The sequence below is a fragment of the Parambassis ranga genome, chromosome 2 (assembly GCF_900634625.1).
Source record: "Parambassis ranga chromosome 2, fParRan2.1, whole genome shotgun sequence".
NCBI classification, from domain to species: Eukaryota; Metazoa; Chordata; class Actinopteri; family Ambassidae; genus Parambassis; species Parambassis ranga.
The window spans coordinates 26,049,341-26,066,706 of record NC_041023.1 but is presented as its reverse complement, the minus strand read 5'-3'; the positions used below and the strand labels follow the sequence as shown (position 1 = coordinate 26,066,706).

General features: G+C 41.1%; 1 protein-coding gene across 1 annotated transcript; it reads left to right on the top strand.

Annotated features, from left to right (window-relative positions):
- Window positions 1–106: 106 nt before the first annotated feature.
- Window positions 107–1,886, top strand: phax (phosphorylated adaptor for RNA export). The gene is made up of 2 exons (XM_028399199.1): window positions 107–245; window positions 410–1,886. The coding sequence occupies exon 2, from the start codon at window positions 417–419 to the stop codon at window positions 1,629–1,631; it is 1,215 nt and encodes a 404-aa protein (XP_028255000.1). The 5' UTR covers window positions 107–245; window positions 410–416; the 3' UTR covers window positions 1,632–1,886.
- Window positions 1,887–17,366: the final 15,480 nt, after the last annotated feature.

Here is a 17,366-nt window from a genome sequence, read left to right as displayed (position 1 = left end):
AATGATATGAAAATGGGGGGAATAGCCTGTACATATTTCTACCACATCCGACGTAGGCGTGCTTTTTATTTTGAAAGGGTGTGACAGTGTTCGGGCGGAAGTGTTGGTTTAGCCTCGCGCGAATTTTCTTCAGGAGGTCGCTGGTGGGTCTTCTAGACCTCTTTAAGCAGTTTACGTAGAGTGGAAGAACCATACACCAAACACCGTTTCCTGCAGGACAGGCAGCTTCTGTCTGACATTTGAAGGTATTTCTGTTTCTAAACACGTTTCACCGGATTCAGTATTAAGTCCAGCAGTATTGTTAGCTGCTATGATATAGAGTTAGCTGTTGTGGCTAGTTAGTGGCCTTAACTTCAGCTAACGCGTTTAAACTGAACTAAGCAGCTGTTTTCATTGCTGTGGCTTCCAGAGAAGAAATGGCTGATGGCGGACATCTAATGGACGGTGATCTGGAAGATGGAGAGATCTCCGGGTCCGATTCGGACACCGAGATGGGAACTACTGCCGCTGCTGCGCAAGCTCCAACCCAGGCTCCCAAGGCTTTCAGTGCCCTGTCCACCCAGAACAGAAATGCATCCCTGCCACCTGCTATCGCGTACCGTAGCACCGAAAGGACGATGGAGTCTAGTGACAGTGACGCAGATTCGTCAGACGATGAAGCTGTTTCTTGGCGCAGGAAGCGCCAGAAAGTGTCCAGTGCTCCGCGGCTGTCTGCATGTACCACCCGGATAGGACCAACACCAGTGCCCGCCCCGGGAACCCGCAAGGTGAACAACATTTGGGGTTCTGTGGTCCAGGAGCAGTGTCAGGACGCCATTACTGCAGAGCTGGGTGTATTCGGCATGGATGGTGTTGATATGTCCAGCAGAAATGTGGAAACTTATAACTTTGTACTGGCCCGTAAGATAATGGAGAAGGAGAGGGAGATGGAGAAGCTGTCGAGGGATGAGGAAGAAGTGAGCATGATGGATGAAGAGCTGGATGCGTACATGAAGGGCAGGGCATCCGAGGTGGTGGCAGGAGGTGAAGCCAAGAGGAAGAGGCCGGCCAAAGAGAGGCTGGGCCCCAGGGCTGAGATGGACATCAAGGGCCGGTATGAGATCACAGAGGATGACCCTGATGATAAGGTAATAGATGAGATCGCACACAGGCTGCAAGAGCCTAAAAAAGAGCTGATAGAACGAGTAGTTAAAAGTATTGGGAAGAAACAAGCCATAGAGCTCCTAGGAGAGACTGCCACGCTAGAGGAAAGTGGTGGTGTGTACACCATGGATGGCAGCAGGAGACGGACGCCGGGTGGAGTGTATCTCAACCTGCTGAAGAACACCCCCAGCATCACCAAGGCCCAGATCAGACAGATATTCTTTGATGAACAGCAAAAAGACTGCAAGAGCAAGAAGGCCGCCCAGAAGAGGAGGCGGCAAGTAGTGGCTAAGAAGATGAAGCAGGCCATCAGCACACTGAACTTGCAGGAGCACGACGATGTCTCCAGGGAGACTTTTGCTAGTGATACAAATGAGGCTTTGGAGTCGCTGGAGGAGACTGTGGAGGAGGAGGCTCAGGAGGAAGCTGCTGTAGGCACTGAGGAGACGGCAGTGGTCTACAACTCTGCAGATCTGGAGGTCTTCTGATGGTGGAAACAGTCACACCGTGTTGTCCTTTTTTTCTGCTTTAGCAATAAAAAAGAGCTTATGTTAACAAAGCATGCAGTTGATTTCAGCGTTTGTTATTCAAATGGTGTTTACCTTTAAGTCAAATTTCGACTGAAGAAACAGTCATCTGATTTAAAATACAGTAACCTGTTTGTTGATTACTCCATCAAAATTTAATGAAGATTTATCTTCTGTCTGTATATGGAAAATAAATAAAGACTTAGTAAAATAAAACTTGTTTGTACATTCAGTCTTCCCTAATGTTGATGTCCTATAGTGTTCATAGAGCGTATGATTAAAGCATAAGTCTGGATATTTAGCTTAAATGTCAGAGCAAATGGTACTGCAGATATTTGACCACTAGATGGCAGACACATACTGTTTACCATTAGATAAAAGCACATAGAAAACAGGACGTAGCTGTCTTTGAAACAATATGATTGAAGGTCATGTACTTTGCTAAAAATTAAATGGAAGTAAAAATGAAGGATGGCTTTTCAGACTGAGTTTATAAATGTGTGTAAAGAAGCTGCCATTTTTATACATCTGTAACATGAGATTTAGAACCATCAGTATTTCAGTGTCTCTACATTACAGGTGAAGAATGGCAAGTGTTACTTAATTTTATAAATCATCATTTTAAGCTGCATCAACTGATTATTTCAACACTCAGTCAAGGGAACAAGTTGTATATATCATCTGATAATACATTAGCCATAACACATCATCACATACTACATGAGTCTCCAGGTGATAACTGATAGGTGATAACTTTGCCTCTTTTGTGCTTGGTGCCAGTCAGATAACACTTGTTCTTCTTCTGCCTGCTGCTTCAAAAAAACATGAAAGTAAAAACAATCAGCTAAAAGACTCTAAAAGCTCCATGGAGCTGCAGAGTCTAGAAATACATTTCACCAATAAATCAGCACATTGTTTGCTTTGTCAGTCCAAGGTAAAAATGATCATTATAGCAGCTTTAATCTTTCTCCTATAACAGGAACTAGGCACACTTCTGATGTTTGCTGTACAAATGTGAGTTTATAAGCTACAAATATCAAATGCCCCCTGCCAAAGCAGCTGCCTCCAAATCAAAGTAAAAGCATACAGTCGACCCGCACAGCTCAGGGCAAGAATGAAAGCCTTTAATGGTGGTGGTGGATTTGTCTGCTGAAGCGCCTTCGAAATGATCATTATCTCTGCTCATGGCTGTCACATGAAAGGCCCTACGTTGTGGCAGAAACACGTTTGATAATCCCACCACTTATGGCTGTTTTCATATTTGCTGGCAGATAAGTCTTCTCTGATAAGCTGCTGCTGTGTACATCACGGCTCCATGTGGCAATTACGAAAGCTGATTAAGGTTTGCTAAGGTGTGGAGATCAGCTTCCTGCCATTGAGTTTTACTGTCATCTTATCATGTCCAGGGTTTATAGCATTTGTTACCATTAAAGATTTCTGGTGAACAGACATGTATGTACTGTTTGCTTTAGAAGTTAAAGCTGATCAAAGCTAGATTCATCAAAGAAATGTGTGAGTTGCAGGCGGTGACTGATGTTCTGCCTTGTCATATTCATGTGGAATTGTTACATGCAGTCTCTGGACTCAGGACCTCTGTATCTGTCACCAGGCAACAAACTTGTTGCCTGGATACAACACGCTGTTTCTTATTTCCTTTGGATCAAACGGGACCGGAGTTGAAAGCCTAGTATCTGTGGTCAGGGGTGGGGTGGGTGTGTTGCATGATGTCAGCAATCACAGAGCTTGTCAACAATGATACAATATGCTCAAGCAAAAAACGCTTGCATTTGCTCCTAATGATCTTGTCCATAATCATCCAGCTGTGTCATAGATGAACGCTCAGTGACTCTTTCCCCTGATAATCACACAGGCAGAAGTAAAATGCAGTGTGAGTTTATCAGAGCACCCCTGCTGACCCATCGGTGCTAATCTGGGAGACAGATGAGGAAAAGAACGCCAGCACCACAATTACACGATGGATCCCTGCTCCAACAGGAAGGAGCTGCAGTTTCTATTGTGTCTTTCTCCCCTAGTTACATCTGTTCTCTGAACAACTGCAAGTGGCCAGAAGAACAGCAGGAGAGGTGAGTTAGATAACATCATCAGGACTATTGAGAAGAGGCAGTGACTCATCACTTTTAACTGAAACAAAGATGACCCAGTTGGGAGACTATGGATCTCATAAATAAAGTGTGTCAGATGTGGAGTTAATATTGCTATAGTCTAAAGACTGTCTTATTGTTGCTGAGAGACTTCTGGTCATGGCTTATGCACGGCAGATTATTTTCTATTGACTGCATGTAAGCCTTGAGGCGAGGTTTATATTCCCTTAGGGATGCAGACATAAACACCATGGACACACTTTCTCTTTCTTTAGTCCACCAGGAGTCAGGTACTATTTGATAAAACATGGACATCTACATTAAAGTCGTACTTTTATGAGGCAAAAACCTCCCTATATCATTTTGATTATTCAGGAGCTGATGGCTACCCAACTGTACGTTTGTGGCTGGAACCGTCAGTAAGGGACTACAGGTCATTCTATTCTAGATTAACATGTTAACAACATCCAAAGGTAAAAGTGCCACATGATGCTGGCCTCATTGCAGTTGGATGCCCTTATAGACACATTTTTTCTTTTTGTTTCTAATAAATGTATGTTTTGTAAATGTAACCTCCACCCTTCTATACCACAGATGTAGGAGGAACTGTATAAGTAAGATAGTATAATCACTATCTGTAACCTCTGGAAAAGAAAAGGTCCTGTGGGTAACACATGGTTATCAAGGTTCCACCATTGCAGATTGGTAGTTAAAGGGAAGGTATTTTTTAATGCAAACCTCCAAACTACCAGAAAAATGACAGAATTTCTCCACCACTAAAGAGGCGAGAAGTTATGGAGTTTATAGTTACTGAGATTATATTTTACATTTTATATTTTATATATGAAATGAATCTGGCAACAGTGCAATGAATGATTTTAGTGGTAAATATGTGTGTGGTAATAAAACTCTGAAAAAATAACGATCTTCTTTGGGAATTGGGTTGCTGTCTCTGTTAACTGGGTGTTCCTACTCCCACTCCAACCTGCAACTGTGGACTTTGCACCTGTTGGTACACAAACTTAGCCTTAATTGTGAGATTTAATTGTTCATAACAAAAGATAGTATTACGGTTCAACCCACATAATTTAAACCAAAGGACATCAAACATGTGGAGGTGTGGGATTGTCTGGTGTGGGATTATCTGATTTGGTGAGTTCCTCACAGCTTCTCACATGTATTTGGGAGGAATTTTTGAATGTACACCTGTAACATGATCTCAGTTTCAGACTACACAAGCACAGATCCTCCAAGACCTAAATCATTATAGGAAAGCACTGTAACCGAAATGTTATGTTTTAAATTATTCTCACGATACATAGTGGTGGCGTAGCAGCAAAAGTGCTGTGACAATCTCATCAAGTGAAGCATGAAATTGATCATAGGCTGACAAGAAATCCTCACAATCAGTTCAAATAAAGTGCCATCCTTTCAAACCAAGCATGACATTGATCATAGTGGTCAGGAATAATAAGAGGAGGGAAATAATAATGTAAACGTGAGGCCTTTCCTTTTGACAATAACACATCTTGAAGGGAAATAAGGAAATTCTGTCTGAAAAATCAATATATGCTGCCAAGTTTGCAGAGACATGTAGTGGTGTTTGTTTGTTGGAGAAATCTTACTATAATATTACACTGATTCTGAGTCTGTATTACTAATAGGTGAAATGATTTGAACTTGACACTTGTCCCCTGTACTTAGCACGTAGCTTTTTCCACACACATTATTTTACTGGATGCAGCTGTTCCACACAAACTAAGCAGAAATGACTAACTAGCAGATGAACAGTGGAGTCTGTGTAAGAGTGAGTGTTACCCTTAACTTTTGGATGTGCAAACAGCCCACAGCACTGCTAAAACCCCCACAATATCTGCTTCATTAGGTGATAATGGTAAATGAAGAAAACTGAACTTTCTGTGGTGTTACCTATTGCTGTTTCTAAAGAGCAGTCTTGAAGCTCAATGTTCAGCCTCTGGGTGTGGCCATCCTGGCAGCACACCACTTCAAATATGGCTGGAGTGGTGGGGCATGAGAGCTCCCACATAAGCTGAACTAGCTAAAAATCCACCCCATTGTTATGAAAGTTACATTTGTGTACCAGACAGTAAACTTACTTATTGATGCCGTAACACAGAGGTTTATGAAGACTGACTCACTTTTGAAGCCAGCTTCCAGTGATCAATAAACAAACAGTCCATTACAAATTCTCTGTTAACCTCATGTTATAGCATTAAAGGTAGGGTAGGAGATTTTGAAAACTCAGTGAGAGTCAGCCAGATTTCGAAAGTAAACACACGCCCCTTTCTCTTGAAGCTCACCCCGAAGCCACGCCTCCAATCACATGGACGTGCATTACCTGAAGTTGAGCTGCGGTCTGTGACTTCAGTCATCATGCACGTACCTCTCTAGTACGCGCAGAGCAGGAAGAGAGTGACAACCAGCCAACTCTACACGCAGGTGCGCCTCGTAGGATTGGCTGATGTTTTTAGTGTTTTATAGCTTCCACAGATGATTAACATTCTTCGTTTTAATGCGAAACTGCCGAACTAATCGGTTGCTATCGGATTGTAAAGAGAAGTTACACTAATTTAACAAAAAGTGCATCAGAATGAAATCTCCTACCCTACCTTTAAGGTTGCCCCTAACATTCTAGTGACTGCAACTTATTGCACTGCCCAAAGTGTCTAACAGTATCACCATGATAATGAGAACTTTTGACAAATCTGTCATACATTAAACACACTTATAAAGATTTGTATTGAAAAGTTGTAAAAAACAGATAACTAATGTGGCAGGAGAACATTATTGTTGTATAATTCTTGTGTACATTACGTGACTTTAAAACTACTTTGAACCCAAAGAAGTCTGACGTCCAGGAGAACAGGATCAAACAGGGCTGTTTAAATCACAATTATGCTGCCATGTTCAGATATAGACTGAGAATGTAACTGTGAGTAGGCAAATAGCCACTCGGTCCAAATGTGGCTCCAATGCCATTGCTTTCTTTCATACAGCCCTTGATGAACTATAACCGTCATCTTCTGAAGCACTCTCTTTTCAGTGATGTTCTTCATGTCTTGACGTGGGTGGACTTTTTTAGTCATGGTTAAGCAGCCAACTATGCCAACACTTTCTATTTTCTTTCAGAGCTTCAAGCGTGTGACGTAATACATCAAAGGCTCATTCTGAATATTCAGACACACAGCAGGTCCACACTTCTGCTGTGACGTGGGACAGCTGTAATTAGGTTTTCAATAGGAATGAAATGTCTTATATATTCTCTTATATTTTGAGTTTGTATAAAAAAAACACAAGTGTGTTGGTGGTTTAGGGTAGCTGTAGCTCAGTGAGAGGAGCAATGCATTAACACAGCAGAGGTTACAATTGTGATTCCTGCTGGTGATCTCTATTTACTCCTTTATGAGACAGGAAGTATCTGGAAACTGGCAGTTTTCCTGCATATAAGACTAGTCACTTGGAAAGTATGATGATGATACTGATGTTTCCTGTGTTGGACTGTGTTTCCCCTATTTTAGCATACATTCAGGATTTTCAGATTTTTTTTCAAGCTACTTTGCAAGAAATTAGATTTCAGTGGGCTTGTTCAAAGTATTTTTGTGCTATCAAATAATAAAAACACCTGCTTTATTTTTAAATTTCTATTAAATGAGCAGCTTAGGACCTGAAAATGACCTTTAAACAAGACTAAAAGTGTATGGACTGTGACTATATCAGCCCATATATGCAACTACACAAACATCTATGCCTCCATTTTGAACACTTTGTCCTGCAAAATATTATTAGTTTGTTAAAAGATTTAAGGATGTGATATTAATAAAACAAAATCAAAGCCTAAATAAAACATTTATTGAGTTATTAACAAGAAGCCAAGATCATTTTGCATTTTCTGCACTTATAAAAAAAATGGGAGCAACCGTCTAATTGCACACCAACATGGTGGTGGGACTTGTGTGGAAATGGGTTTGAATGTGTGACTGAGCTCCTCACAGTTATCTGAAGGCCACTCGGCAGTCGCTATCTCCAGTGCTTTGACACACATGCAGGCACTTCTGTGTGAGACTCAACGGTGCAGCACAGACATGTCATCAATTGAGAAAGCCTTGTCTTGAACATGGAGTGACAGATGGCTCCGAGAACACCATTAACTGCCCGATTCAGAGCCCGATAAGGGATCATTTACATACAAATGGTGTCCCCATGAATCAATGATGGATGAGAATACTAATATAGACACCTTTCTCTGTTTCCAGTTTTTACCTGCACGAAGGATACAACCCCAGGGGAGCTGCCTGACACAAGAGTCCAGAGGAAATGGCAGATTTACTCTGACATTATTTCAGTGGATGTGGAGAAGCTTTGTTGGTAGATTTGAAGGAGCTATCAACTTTCACACGGAAAAAACACATCTGTCTCTTGTAGTTATTTTTGTCATAATATTAGATGTACCTCAGGTTAAACTTTCAGGACTACTGTACCCTTTTTACCTGTGCTCCAGAGGTTTACACCACACTGATCCAGGCTGAGCCTGTGCTGCACTGATGACAGTAAAGTATTATGTGTCCTTTTAATTTGTGACATTAAAGAATGCGTTGTCATACATTATGACCAATATTATAATGTACTTCTATCTCATGACAGACCTGAGCAGAGTCTGTGTTACTCCCACATTTTAAGGCCGTCTCCCAGTGCTCTAATCACACATATCAGGTGGTTCATTAGAGGTACCATTCTGGAGGTAAAGAACAGGTGCATAAAAAACTTGGCAGGTGATTTAAAGATCAACATATCACCAAAGAGGAAACACAACAAGGCAGTGAGGATCTTTGAAATCTCTTAAATAACATTTAACATCCTGATGGACAATTCTGGCCTTATTTGAAAGGAACATATGTGCGTGAAAGACTCTTTTATAATAAAAAGAAATGAGTGATAATAATTATGAACCCCTTCCTGTTGTCACAGTTTTTTTTTGTCACACTTTTTACACATGACGTTGATTAAAAAACACCGAGCTGACTAACTTGGATGACACTACCCACAAACAACACACTGTACCTGCAAATTTAGGCTGAATTTAGATTGACTGAACAGTTTCCATTAATACCTGCTGGTCACCATGATAGTAGCCATGCCCTTTGTACAGCCTGTATGTATAGCCTTGATTTACTGGTAGGACACAGATGGAAAATTCCATGATGTAACACAGAAGCTACGCTTAGTGTTGAGCCATATGTTAATTTTAATGGGACTATAATTACATATGACTTGCAGCAAATCTACGTTTAAAAACCTAAAGTTTTTTTTAACAGGGGTAAATACATGTGAATATAAAGTATCATGTTGTAGTGCTGGATGAATTAGAATATAAACACAACAACATCATTTTCATATGATAAGCATGAAAAGTTTCCACATAATTAAGTTGAAATTATATCATCTTTTTTTTCTGAGGACCCCCACCAGTCAACTGACATCTCTCTTCACTGTTCACTCCGGTAAATGTTTTGACTCGGACTTCACAGCAGTGTCCTCGAACTAGATGGCAATCTCATTAATCTGCTTGGTGACTTCACCACCCTTGTCATTACTCTCTAGCCCTCAGACAATGGGTTTCTATTATGTGGACCAGTGTGTAATCGTCCAGACTTACAGACCACTGGGACTGCTTTGGTCCCATCCTGGTCCCTATAATGCTCCGGGCAGTGCACATGTCTCACATTTGTCTCCGCCACATCAGTGGGAATATAGGTCACTGCTAATACATGCTGTGAGATGGCATGAAAAAGTTCTTGGTTTTCAGTATGCCCAGACTTGACTGTGACCTACATAATGGTAGCTTTTCAATAGAGTTTCCGTCAAAGATTCATGCCTAGAAAATAAAATAGTCCAACATCTGAGGACACACAATTTGTTGTTCCAGTGAACAGTGAGTCTAGGTCAGGTCAAAGGGCTCCAAAAATGACAGACATTTCCTTCCAACATTAATCACAATCAGTAATTGTGAAAAAAAGCCTCCCTAATTAAATGAAGGAGAAGTGTCCTGACTCAGGAAATGGCAGATTTACTCTGACATTATTTCAGTGGATGTGGAGAAGCTTTGTTGGTTGAGAAGCTTTCATCAACTTTCAGATGGAAAAAACACATCTGTCTCTTGTAGTAATTTTGTAATTTTTGTCATAATATTATTAGATGTACCTACTACTCTCAGGACTACTGTGCCCTCACTCCTTCTTTTTACCTGTGCTCCAGAGGTTCGTTACGCACTGATCCACATTGGTGACAAGATTTTCCTTTATGTTGTAAAGGTTGCCTCATAATCACCTTTTTACATGGCTGTGCCAGAAATTAGAGAAAAGAGGTTATTATTTCTCATCATGTATAAATGTTATGTATGTATATTTGTCACCTGCCAATCTACGCTGCGGAGGTGTGGGATCCCTGTGCGGAACATTTTAATGTCTCTACGGAGGACACATGAGAGGACACAGGAGACACACGGAAGACACAGGTGGACGAGTGGACCTTTTTCCTGAAAGACGCCGGCGTGTGGAGAGGCTCTTGCGCTTCTCCACTTTCATCACGCCCACAATAAATTCCGACCAATCACAGCATGGTTGCCGCACAGCCTTGAAAGACAAAGTTCGGCCCGGACCCTGTGCACAAGAGACCGCCCGCTGATCGCCCGCTGTTCCGCACGCTTGTGCACAGGGTCCGGTTTTTTGCCATCAAGTGTGAAAGTGAGTACAGACAGACATGAGAGACATCTTGGACGACTGGAATCGAATCTGCCCAATCACAGTGAGGACTACTGTCTCAGTTTATGGAGTTCCTTCTGAAGATGTTGATACATCCCATTTATCAAAATGCTGCCAAATACTAACTATTCATGTACATCTCAACAGGACATATACTTCTTACAAGAATAATACAATATTCAAAAAATATTCATTTTTTTACTGTTGTCAGTCTGAGTTAAGATCATTGGTTATCACTTTTAAATTGAAAAGTTTTACATACAGTCCAGTGGCTTCTTATCCAAAGTAGCTGCTGCCCATTAATTCCAATCAGAGAGGGGAGCACGTGCTGTACATCTACACATTCAACACAATTAAGGAATCATTTTTTATATGAACTGCACCTAATCTGTGCAACTCCTCTGTTAAACATTAATTGGCTCATTAAATCACTGCTAGCAGGCTGACACCGGTGTGAGATTAATAGGTTCCATCTCTGGGATGTGGAGAAATCCTCTCAGCTTCAGTGAAGCTGCAGTTTGGGCTTCACAAAGGGTCACGAGACAAATGAGGAACACAGGTAAGAACGCCTCTAAATTAAAGACATTTTTCAGCACACTCATTTTCAATTAATCTAAAGTAGAAGCACTGAACTTCTGAGGTCAGAGAAATATTGTTCTTTCTTTAAATTAATCATTTATCTGTGCTAAAAATAACTCTTAAAGCAAGCACATCAGTCTGCAAGAAAGCCAGATTAGCTGCTGTATTAGTCACTGGGTCTCCACTACAGTCACACAAGTACCACTGATTGCTTTTGTTTCCTCCCCCGGAAAATTACTAAAAGCTTATAACAGTGAGTGGGAACACTGTATTACTTTACAGGGCTGCACAACACAAGTGAGAGGTTGAGAGTAGCTGAGTTAAACTGTCACTCTTTCCGAAGAGAGGATAAAAAACCAATATCATGACATTCATTGCAAAAGAGATGGCTCACGGCACACTGCAACAATGTAAGTAAACTCCTACACTTCCCTCATTGCAATCGGATACACCAAAGTTATGTGACCTTAACCAAAATTACAAGTGTGAAACCTCTAAACAACAGCCCAGAGCAAACAAACTAAACTTGGTCTGATAGAAACAGGTGGTCTCAGTTGACACAGTCATTTGCATATTTCCATGATTCAGGCTGCTGTGCAACAACCAGATCAATTATGATGCACTGCAACAAACCATGATGATAACTTATGCAAGAATAACACTGATCTGCATTTAGAACAAAGCAGAATCTTGTTTTGATCAATGAGAATGTGTGATCCAAAGTCAGGAAAAATATAGCTTTCACATCATGCTCCTGTAGTGTGTACTGCATCTTCCACATGGTTTGGTGTATATAAATATATTCAAAATGCGTAATTATCCTCAAAATACACAGTCCTGCAGGGAAGCAGGAGGCTGTGACTGCCTGCTGTGCATACCAAAAACAAGCAGCACCGTTACCATTCCCATTCAAACAAAATGCATGAAAACTGCACATTTTTTGGCACAATCCAGTATCTACTATTCAGAGGGAAATAACATCTAGGGATATTACTCCTATTCTTTTGTAAATCAAATTAATATGTTAAGATATAGCGATATTAAGAGTGAGTTAAATTTCTCAGCATTGGTTCTGTGCTCCACCATTTCTCAGGGCTGCTCAGAAGCCCTTCCGAAGTCACTTCCATCTTAACCATGATCTTCTGCAGGGTAGGTTCCAGTCGTGGGAACATACTGGCTGCCTTGCCTATAAGTTGTTGCTGTAGTGCTTTGTTGATATACAGGTGGTGAAGGTGTAGACAGAGGGCCTATATCCTGTCATAACATACCACTGAAATCAACATTAAAAGGCCTGTACCAGATGTGGCTGCGTTGTGCAGAGCTGCAGTGTAAGCTGATGGTGTGGACCTGCTGGGTCTGTGATTGGACGTGCTTACTTAAACTTGTACCCCCCCCCCCCTTGAGGAACAGACAGGAAAATCAAAAGTGACTGGATTTATGTAAAATAACACACTACTGGCTTTTTATAGAAATGCACTGCCTCCCGTTGACATGGTAGCCAGCCACCATGATTGGACCCCGATTTCTAGTGTTGTGAATTGAGGCATTCCTCCCTTCTCTGTCTTGCATGTGTGGTTCTGGATAATCGAGGTGGTGACAGGGAGGTGAGTGGATTCGAGCAGGCTAATCAGCACACACACTTTCTGCTGTTCCCTGTTAATGGAAGCCTCTCTGTTATCCTATCAGCAGCAGTGAGTGCTCTGGTCCTGACACTGTTTTCATGCTGCTTTAGCATTTGGCTTGCTTGTCTGATGGCATCAGCTGCCTGAAATGTCAATTTTTATCTACCGTTGACATGTTTATCACCACTCCTTCAAACAGCACAAGCTCAAAGTGACCTATAACATAGTTGTTGTTGTCACGTGAAACAGGTCTGATATCCTCTAACCAGACACAAAAAGAGCCACAGCCTCTTTTTGTGTCTGGATCTGGGCCACTGAGATTTGGGAAATCCTCATGCTGAAGCATGCGACCCACATGCGACGTGTATTTTTAACACTCGTCTGTGTTGCCATGACGATAAGTAAATCTTCATTCACCTGAGACAGCTGTAGTAATTTGGTTCTGTGGAGGATGATGAAAAACAAGAATAGAATGAAAGACAAGCAGGGATAGTTCACCTCCGTTCAACACAAGGTGGGCTGTGATGGAGACACGGAGGAGAATCCGAGCATTAGAAACAGATGTGTTGTTGTCAGTCGCTGTTACAATTCTGCAGTCAGGTTGCTAGGTACATGTTACACCAGAGACTAGTTATGAATAAAGTGTGAAAGCAGCATTATTTACACCTTATTCTGCCTTTCATTGCATGTATCTGATTCAAAATTAGGGGACAAAGACATCATTATGCAAACACACCATACAGCACATCTATTCATTACAGCTGAAAGTCTGCTCCTGTTCATTACTGCAGCACAGACCTCTGCGTAACCATACCTACTTGCACTTACAAGATCATTCAAAGCCATATATGTTTATGAAATGCCACACCAACAAGATGAGAGACAGAATTTGCTTGAAGCTCCACCTCAAGGCTCGGCCTTAAACTTTAACTGCACTGATTTGTTTTTGTTGGTAGCTGGAGACTCTGGCACTAAGTCTTAAATTACACATTTCTGTACTAAGACATGCAATTATGTGTACAGTTCACAAAAAGGCAAAAAACAACCACACTGAAATTCCCACGCCACGGCCATGTTTAGTGAAACTCTGAGTTATTAAGCCTGGTAACTGAAACCCCAGAAAGAGGAGTAGGTCAAGCCCAATTGTCTCAGTTTAAGGTAATTTATACTTGTTACCATGCTAACTTAGTCTGTCCAGGTCATAATTGGTAGACGATTAAAGCAAAGCCTCTGGACGTTTCGCTGATGAAGAACTAATGAAGCTTCTTGGATGAGCAGCGAAACGTCTTCACGAAAACTCTACAAGTCCAGACGCCTTCAACCATCTATATGAACTGATTCAAACTAGTTGTTCTGAAACTCACCTTTAAACTCATTGCATTGTAATATTCAATAAAGCTGCTTTATATGGCTGAAAGTTTTGGTAAGGTCTTTTTTTAAGTTTACCTTTTCAGGCATCAGTCTGAAAAGAAGCTGATGAAGTAGAGCAGCTGCTGATGCTTGCTGAGTGGAGCTCAGTGATATCTGGAGTCATTTGGAGGTTAGCAGAGATGGGGTTGTCACAGCCGACAGGCATGCCGCCGATCATCTGGGGGACATTAAAAGCAGAAATGAGCGCTGCTGACAAGATGCTTGCTTTCTTTCAGACTCTGCTGTTTTGGAGAAGATGACGAACACTGATTCTGATTTTTATAACACTGCTGCTGATCCCCAGAGACTTTCACTCCCGTTGCTGCCAAAGAAAGGTCAGGGCCTGTTTTAATTACTTTTTCAGCTCTGGTTTGGTAATTAGATCTTTTATAAAAAAAAAAAAAAAAACATTATTTCGTTTATGAGCAACAGGACTTTCTCAGCTTTGTCGTACAGGGCAGTGCTGTTGCTAGGAAACATCTAAATAGATTTTTGACCTTGTGCATAAGCACTGCTTATCTGTATTGTCCAAAATGTCTCCCTGTCTCAAAGGCTTAGTTATCAGCTGCCACTGTGTGTCAGTAGGTAACAAGTTAGTCAATAAAATATATGGATCATTAAAATACTTCTGCAGTTTCAAACTAGCAGTTTGAATGACCCACAGGCAGCTCCTGGTGTTTTTGGTTGCTGTTGTCAAAAAACCTAAGCGGATTTCTTTATTGAAAGGTTGTTGCATTCCTAATTCCTAACTTTTCTACAGTTCTTCAGGCTCCTGTCAACAGCAAATAAGATCATCAAATGTGGCAGAAAATGGGGGCCCCGGGAGCACACTGGAAACATCAGGAAATTGTCTGTGTCGTTTATCAACATCATATAGGTTTTGAACACACAAAGATACTTGTGATATCATATTCCATGTAGTTCCTGCAGTTGCTGCTTGCAGCAAAGCATATTCAATGTTTATTTCAGCTGTTTTTATAAAACCACAAAAGTCCTCACAGACATCTTATTATTTACACCAGTGTCCAGTCCCTGGATTCCTGTCACACACAGCTCAGAGAAAACTAACAATGAATCTCAAATGCAAACATAGCAGGATCCCTGTCAAACTAAAAGAGATTATAAATAGGCCAGAATACATTTTGGAATCCTACTGTGATTGCAGCTTAATTCAGCAGACAGGGATATTCACATGCTCAGCACACGTGGCGTGTCAACAGTTTTAGGTTTTAGGTAACTAGTCTCAATTTCTGCTATCTTTTTCCTACAAATCCAAATCCACCACAGCAACAATAAACCAACACTTCCGCCTACAAACATCGGCACATGTGTGGCCGGTGACCTTGCTTCCCCTTCCCTCCTCCTCAGTCCTCTCCTCTCCAGATTGTTTACCACCTATCAGCACTCTGCGAAATGCAGTAGTAATCACACTTTCCTTCATTTCCTATTTAGCTTGAAGGCTGCGGGAGTGTGACTGATGAATGTCGACTTGTAGCGGCACAACATAGATATATGATGCAAATGACAAGGCTGCCTGGTAATGTTGTGATGTCTTAACATCTTTACCTCATGGCATTTTTTCATTCAAGATGAATGCGTACAATGGTTGGGTGTTCTGTGTGTATGCATTTTCAGCTGAGTAAAAATCAAATTGCATTCAGGAAAATGGCCATGGTTTGAGGTGTACTGTAGGTAAACCTCATGGCTTTATGTAGCTGCATCACAGTCATATCTATAATTATGGTAAACATGACAACAAGACACCAAAGTGGCAGATTATCTTTGTATGCTGTATGACCTGCAGCCAGAGTCAGACACACACTGTACTACTAATCAAGCTAGTATCAGGGCTTAAGCAGTATAAACTCAAATCTAAATGCACGTCTCACCTGTGGACAAATATTCCGCTTTTTTAAAGGGTTAATCTCTTTAAACAAACGAGTCAAAATAGCATCTACGGTAGTCTGTTCCTAGTTCAACGTGGCATGAAGAAAACAGAAAGTTAACCATCATCATCATCATCATCATCAGTTAAATTCAATATTTTATTCTAACTTATCTCTTTTGTGAATTCTAGTCTGATGCTTCGATTTAACTGTTTGAGGACCATTACTCATTACTCACCCATTCAAGAAGAATTGATAACTAGAAAAGGGCATTTCCTAAAGAAAATGGAAGTTTGATTGCTGCGGCTGAAGCATTGCTTTGAATGCAGATGTGAAGGATTGCTCTGAATTGCTGGAGATTCAGAGCAATTCAGAGCTTTGTATGCCTCTGTGTATGCCTCTGTGTGTCAGCCTGTCACCATGGTAACAGCAGAGGAGACCTCAAAAACCACTCCAACTTTGAGAGCCTGGCGTGAGGAAACGATTCGGAATTAGAAAATTCTGAATACAAGTTTGATAGAGCAGCATCTAATGAGCGTTTTAAGACTCTCTCATAGACTTCAATGTTAAAATTATGCAGAAATTGCATAAAAACCTGAAGTTTTTTTTGTCCTCTGTGAGATGAACATTTTGATAGTTGAATGGCTGAAATCGGTCAATGTATGCTGAAGATACGCTGTGCCAAAAAACGTACGGAAGAATAAGTAAGAAAGAAAGAAAGAACAAACAAAGATAGAAGAAAGAGGGTGAAGAACAATAGTAACTAATAACAGTGTACAGAATAAATAACAGCATACAGAATAAATCAACTGACTATAAGTTACAATGTACAGACATGTATTTGTATTTTTATTAGTCTTGTGATATTTCACAGTATTTTTGCCCAGCAACAAGGCATTCCCTTCCCTTAGCTGAACAAGGACAAGTGAAGGGAAATGAAATATACCACTACAGTAGATTGATTGCGCAGTGAAAGCGTAACAGAAGCCCTCATGTTGATGTTAACCCCACCATTCTTTTTGCCACAATGCTCGGCCCTAGGCTACGTCACCACGTTCCAGCTGTGATGTGAAAACAGTGATTGGAGTAATAGTAAATTGTGATCTATTGCACTCTATCGTCACATGGCAGCTTCAGGTAATGAAGTAGAGAGATTCAAAGAAGACCTTCCGATGACTTCCAGAGCCATGCCGTAATGGAGCTAGATTGGGTAATAAAACAAAAGCTTATGCGGCGGTGGCATTTCTAGTGTTTGTGTGTCTGTGTATGTGTGTGTGCACGCGTTTGTTGATTGTTCTTCTCGGTAATAGCAGCGTTT

Excerpts from the sequence above, each read along its gene's own strand:
- phax (XM_028399199.1), top strand. The coding sequence starts at position 417 with ATGGCTGATGGCGGACATCTAATGGACGGTGATCTGGAAGATGGAGAG.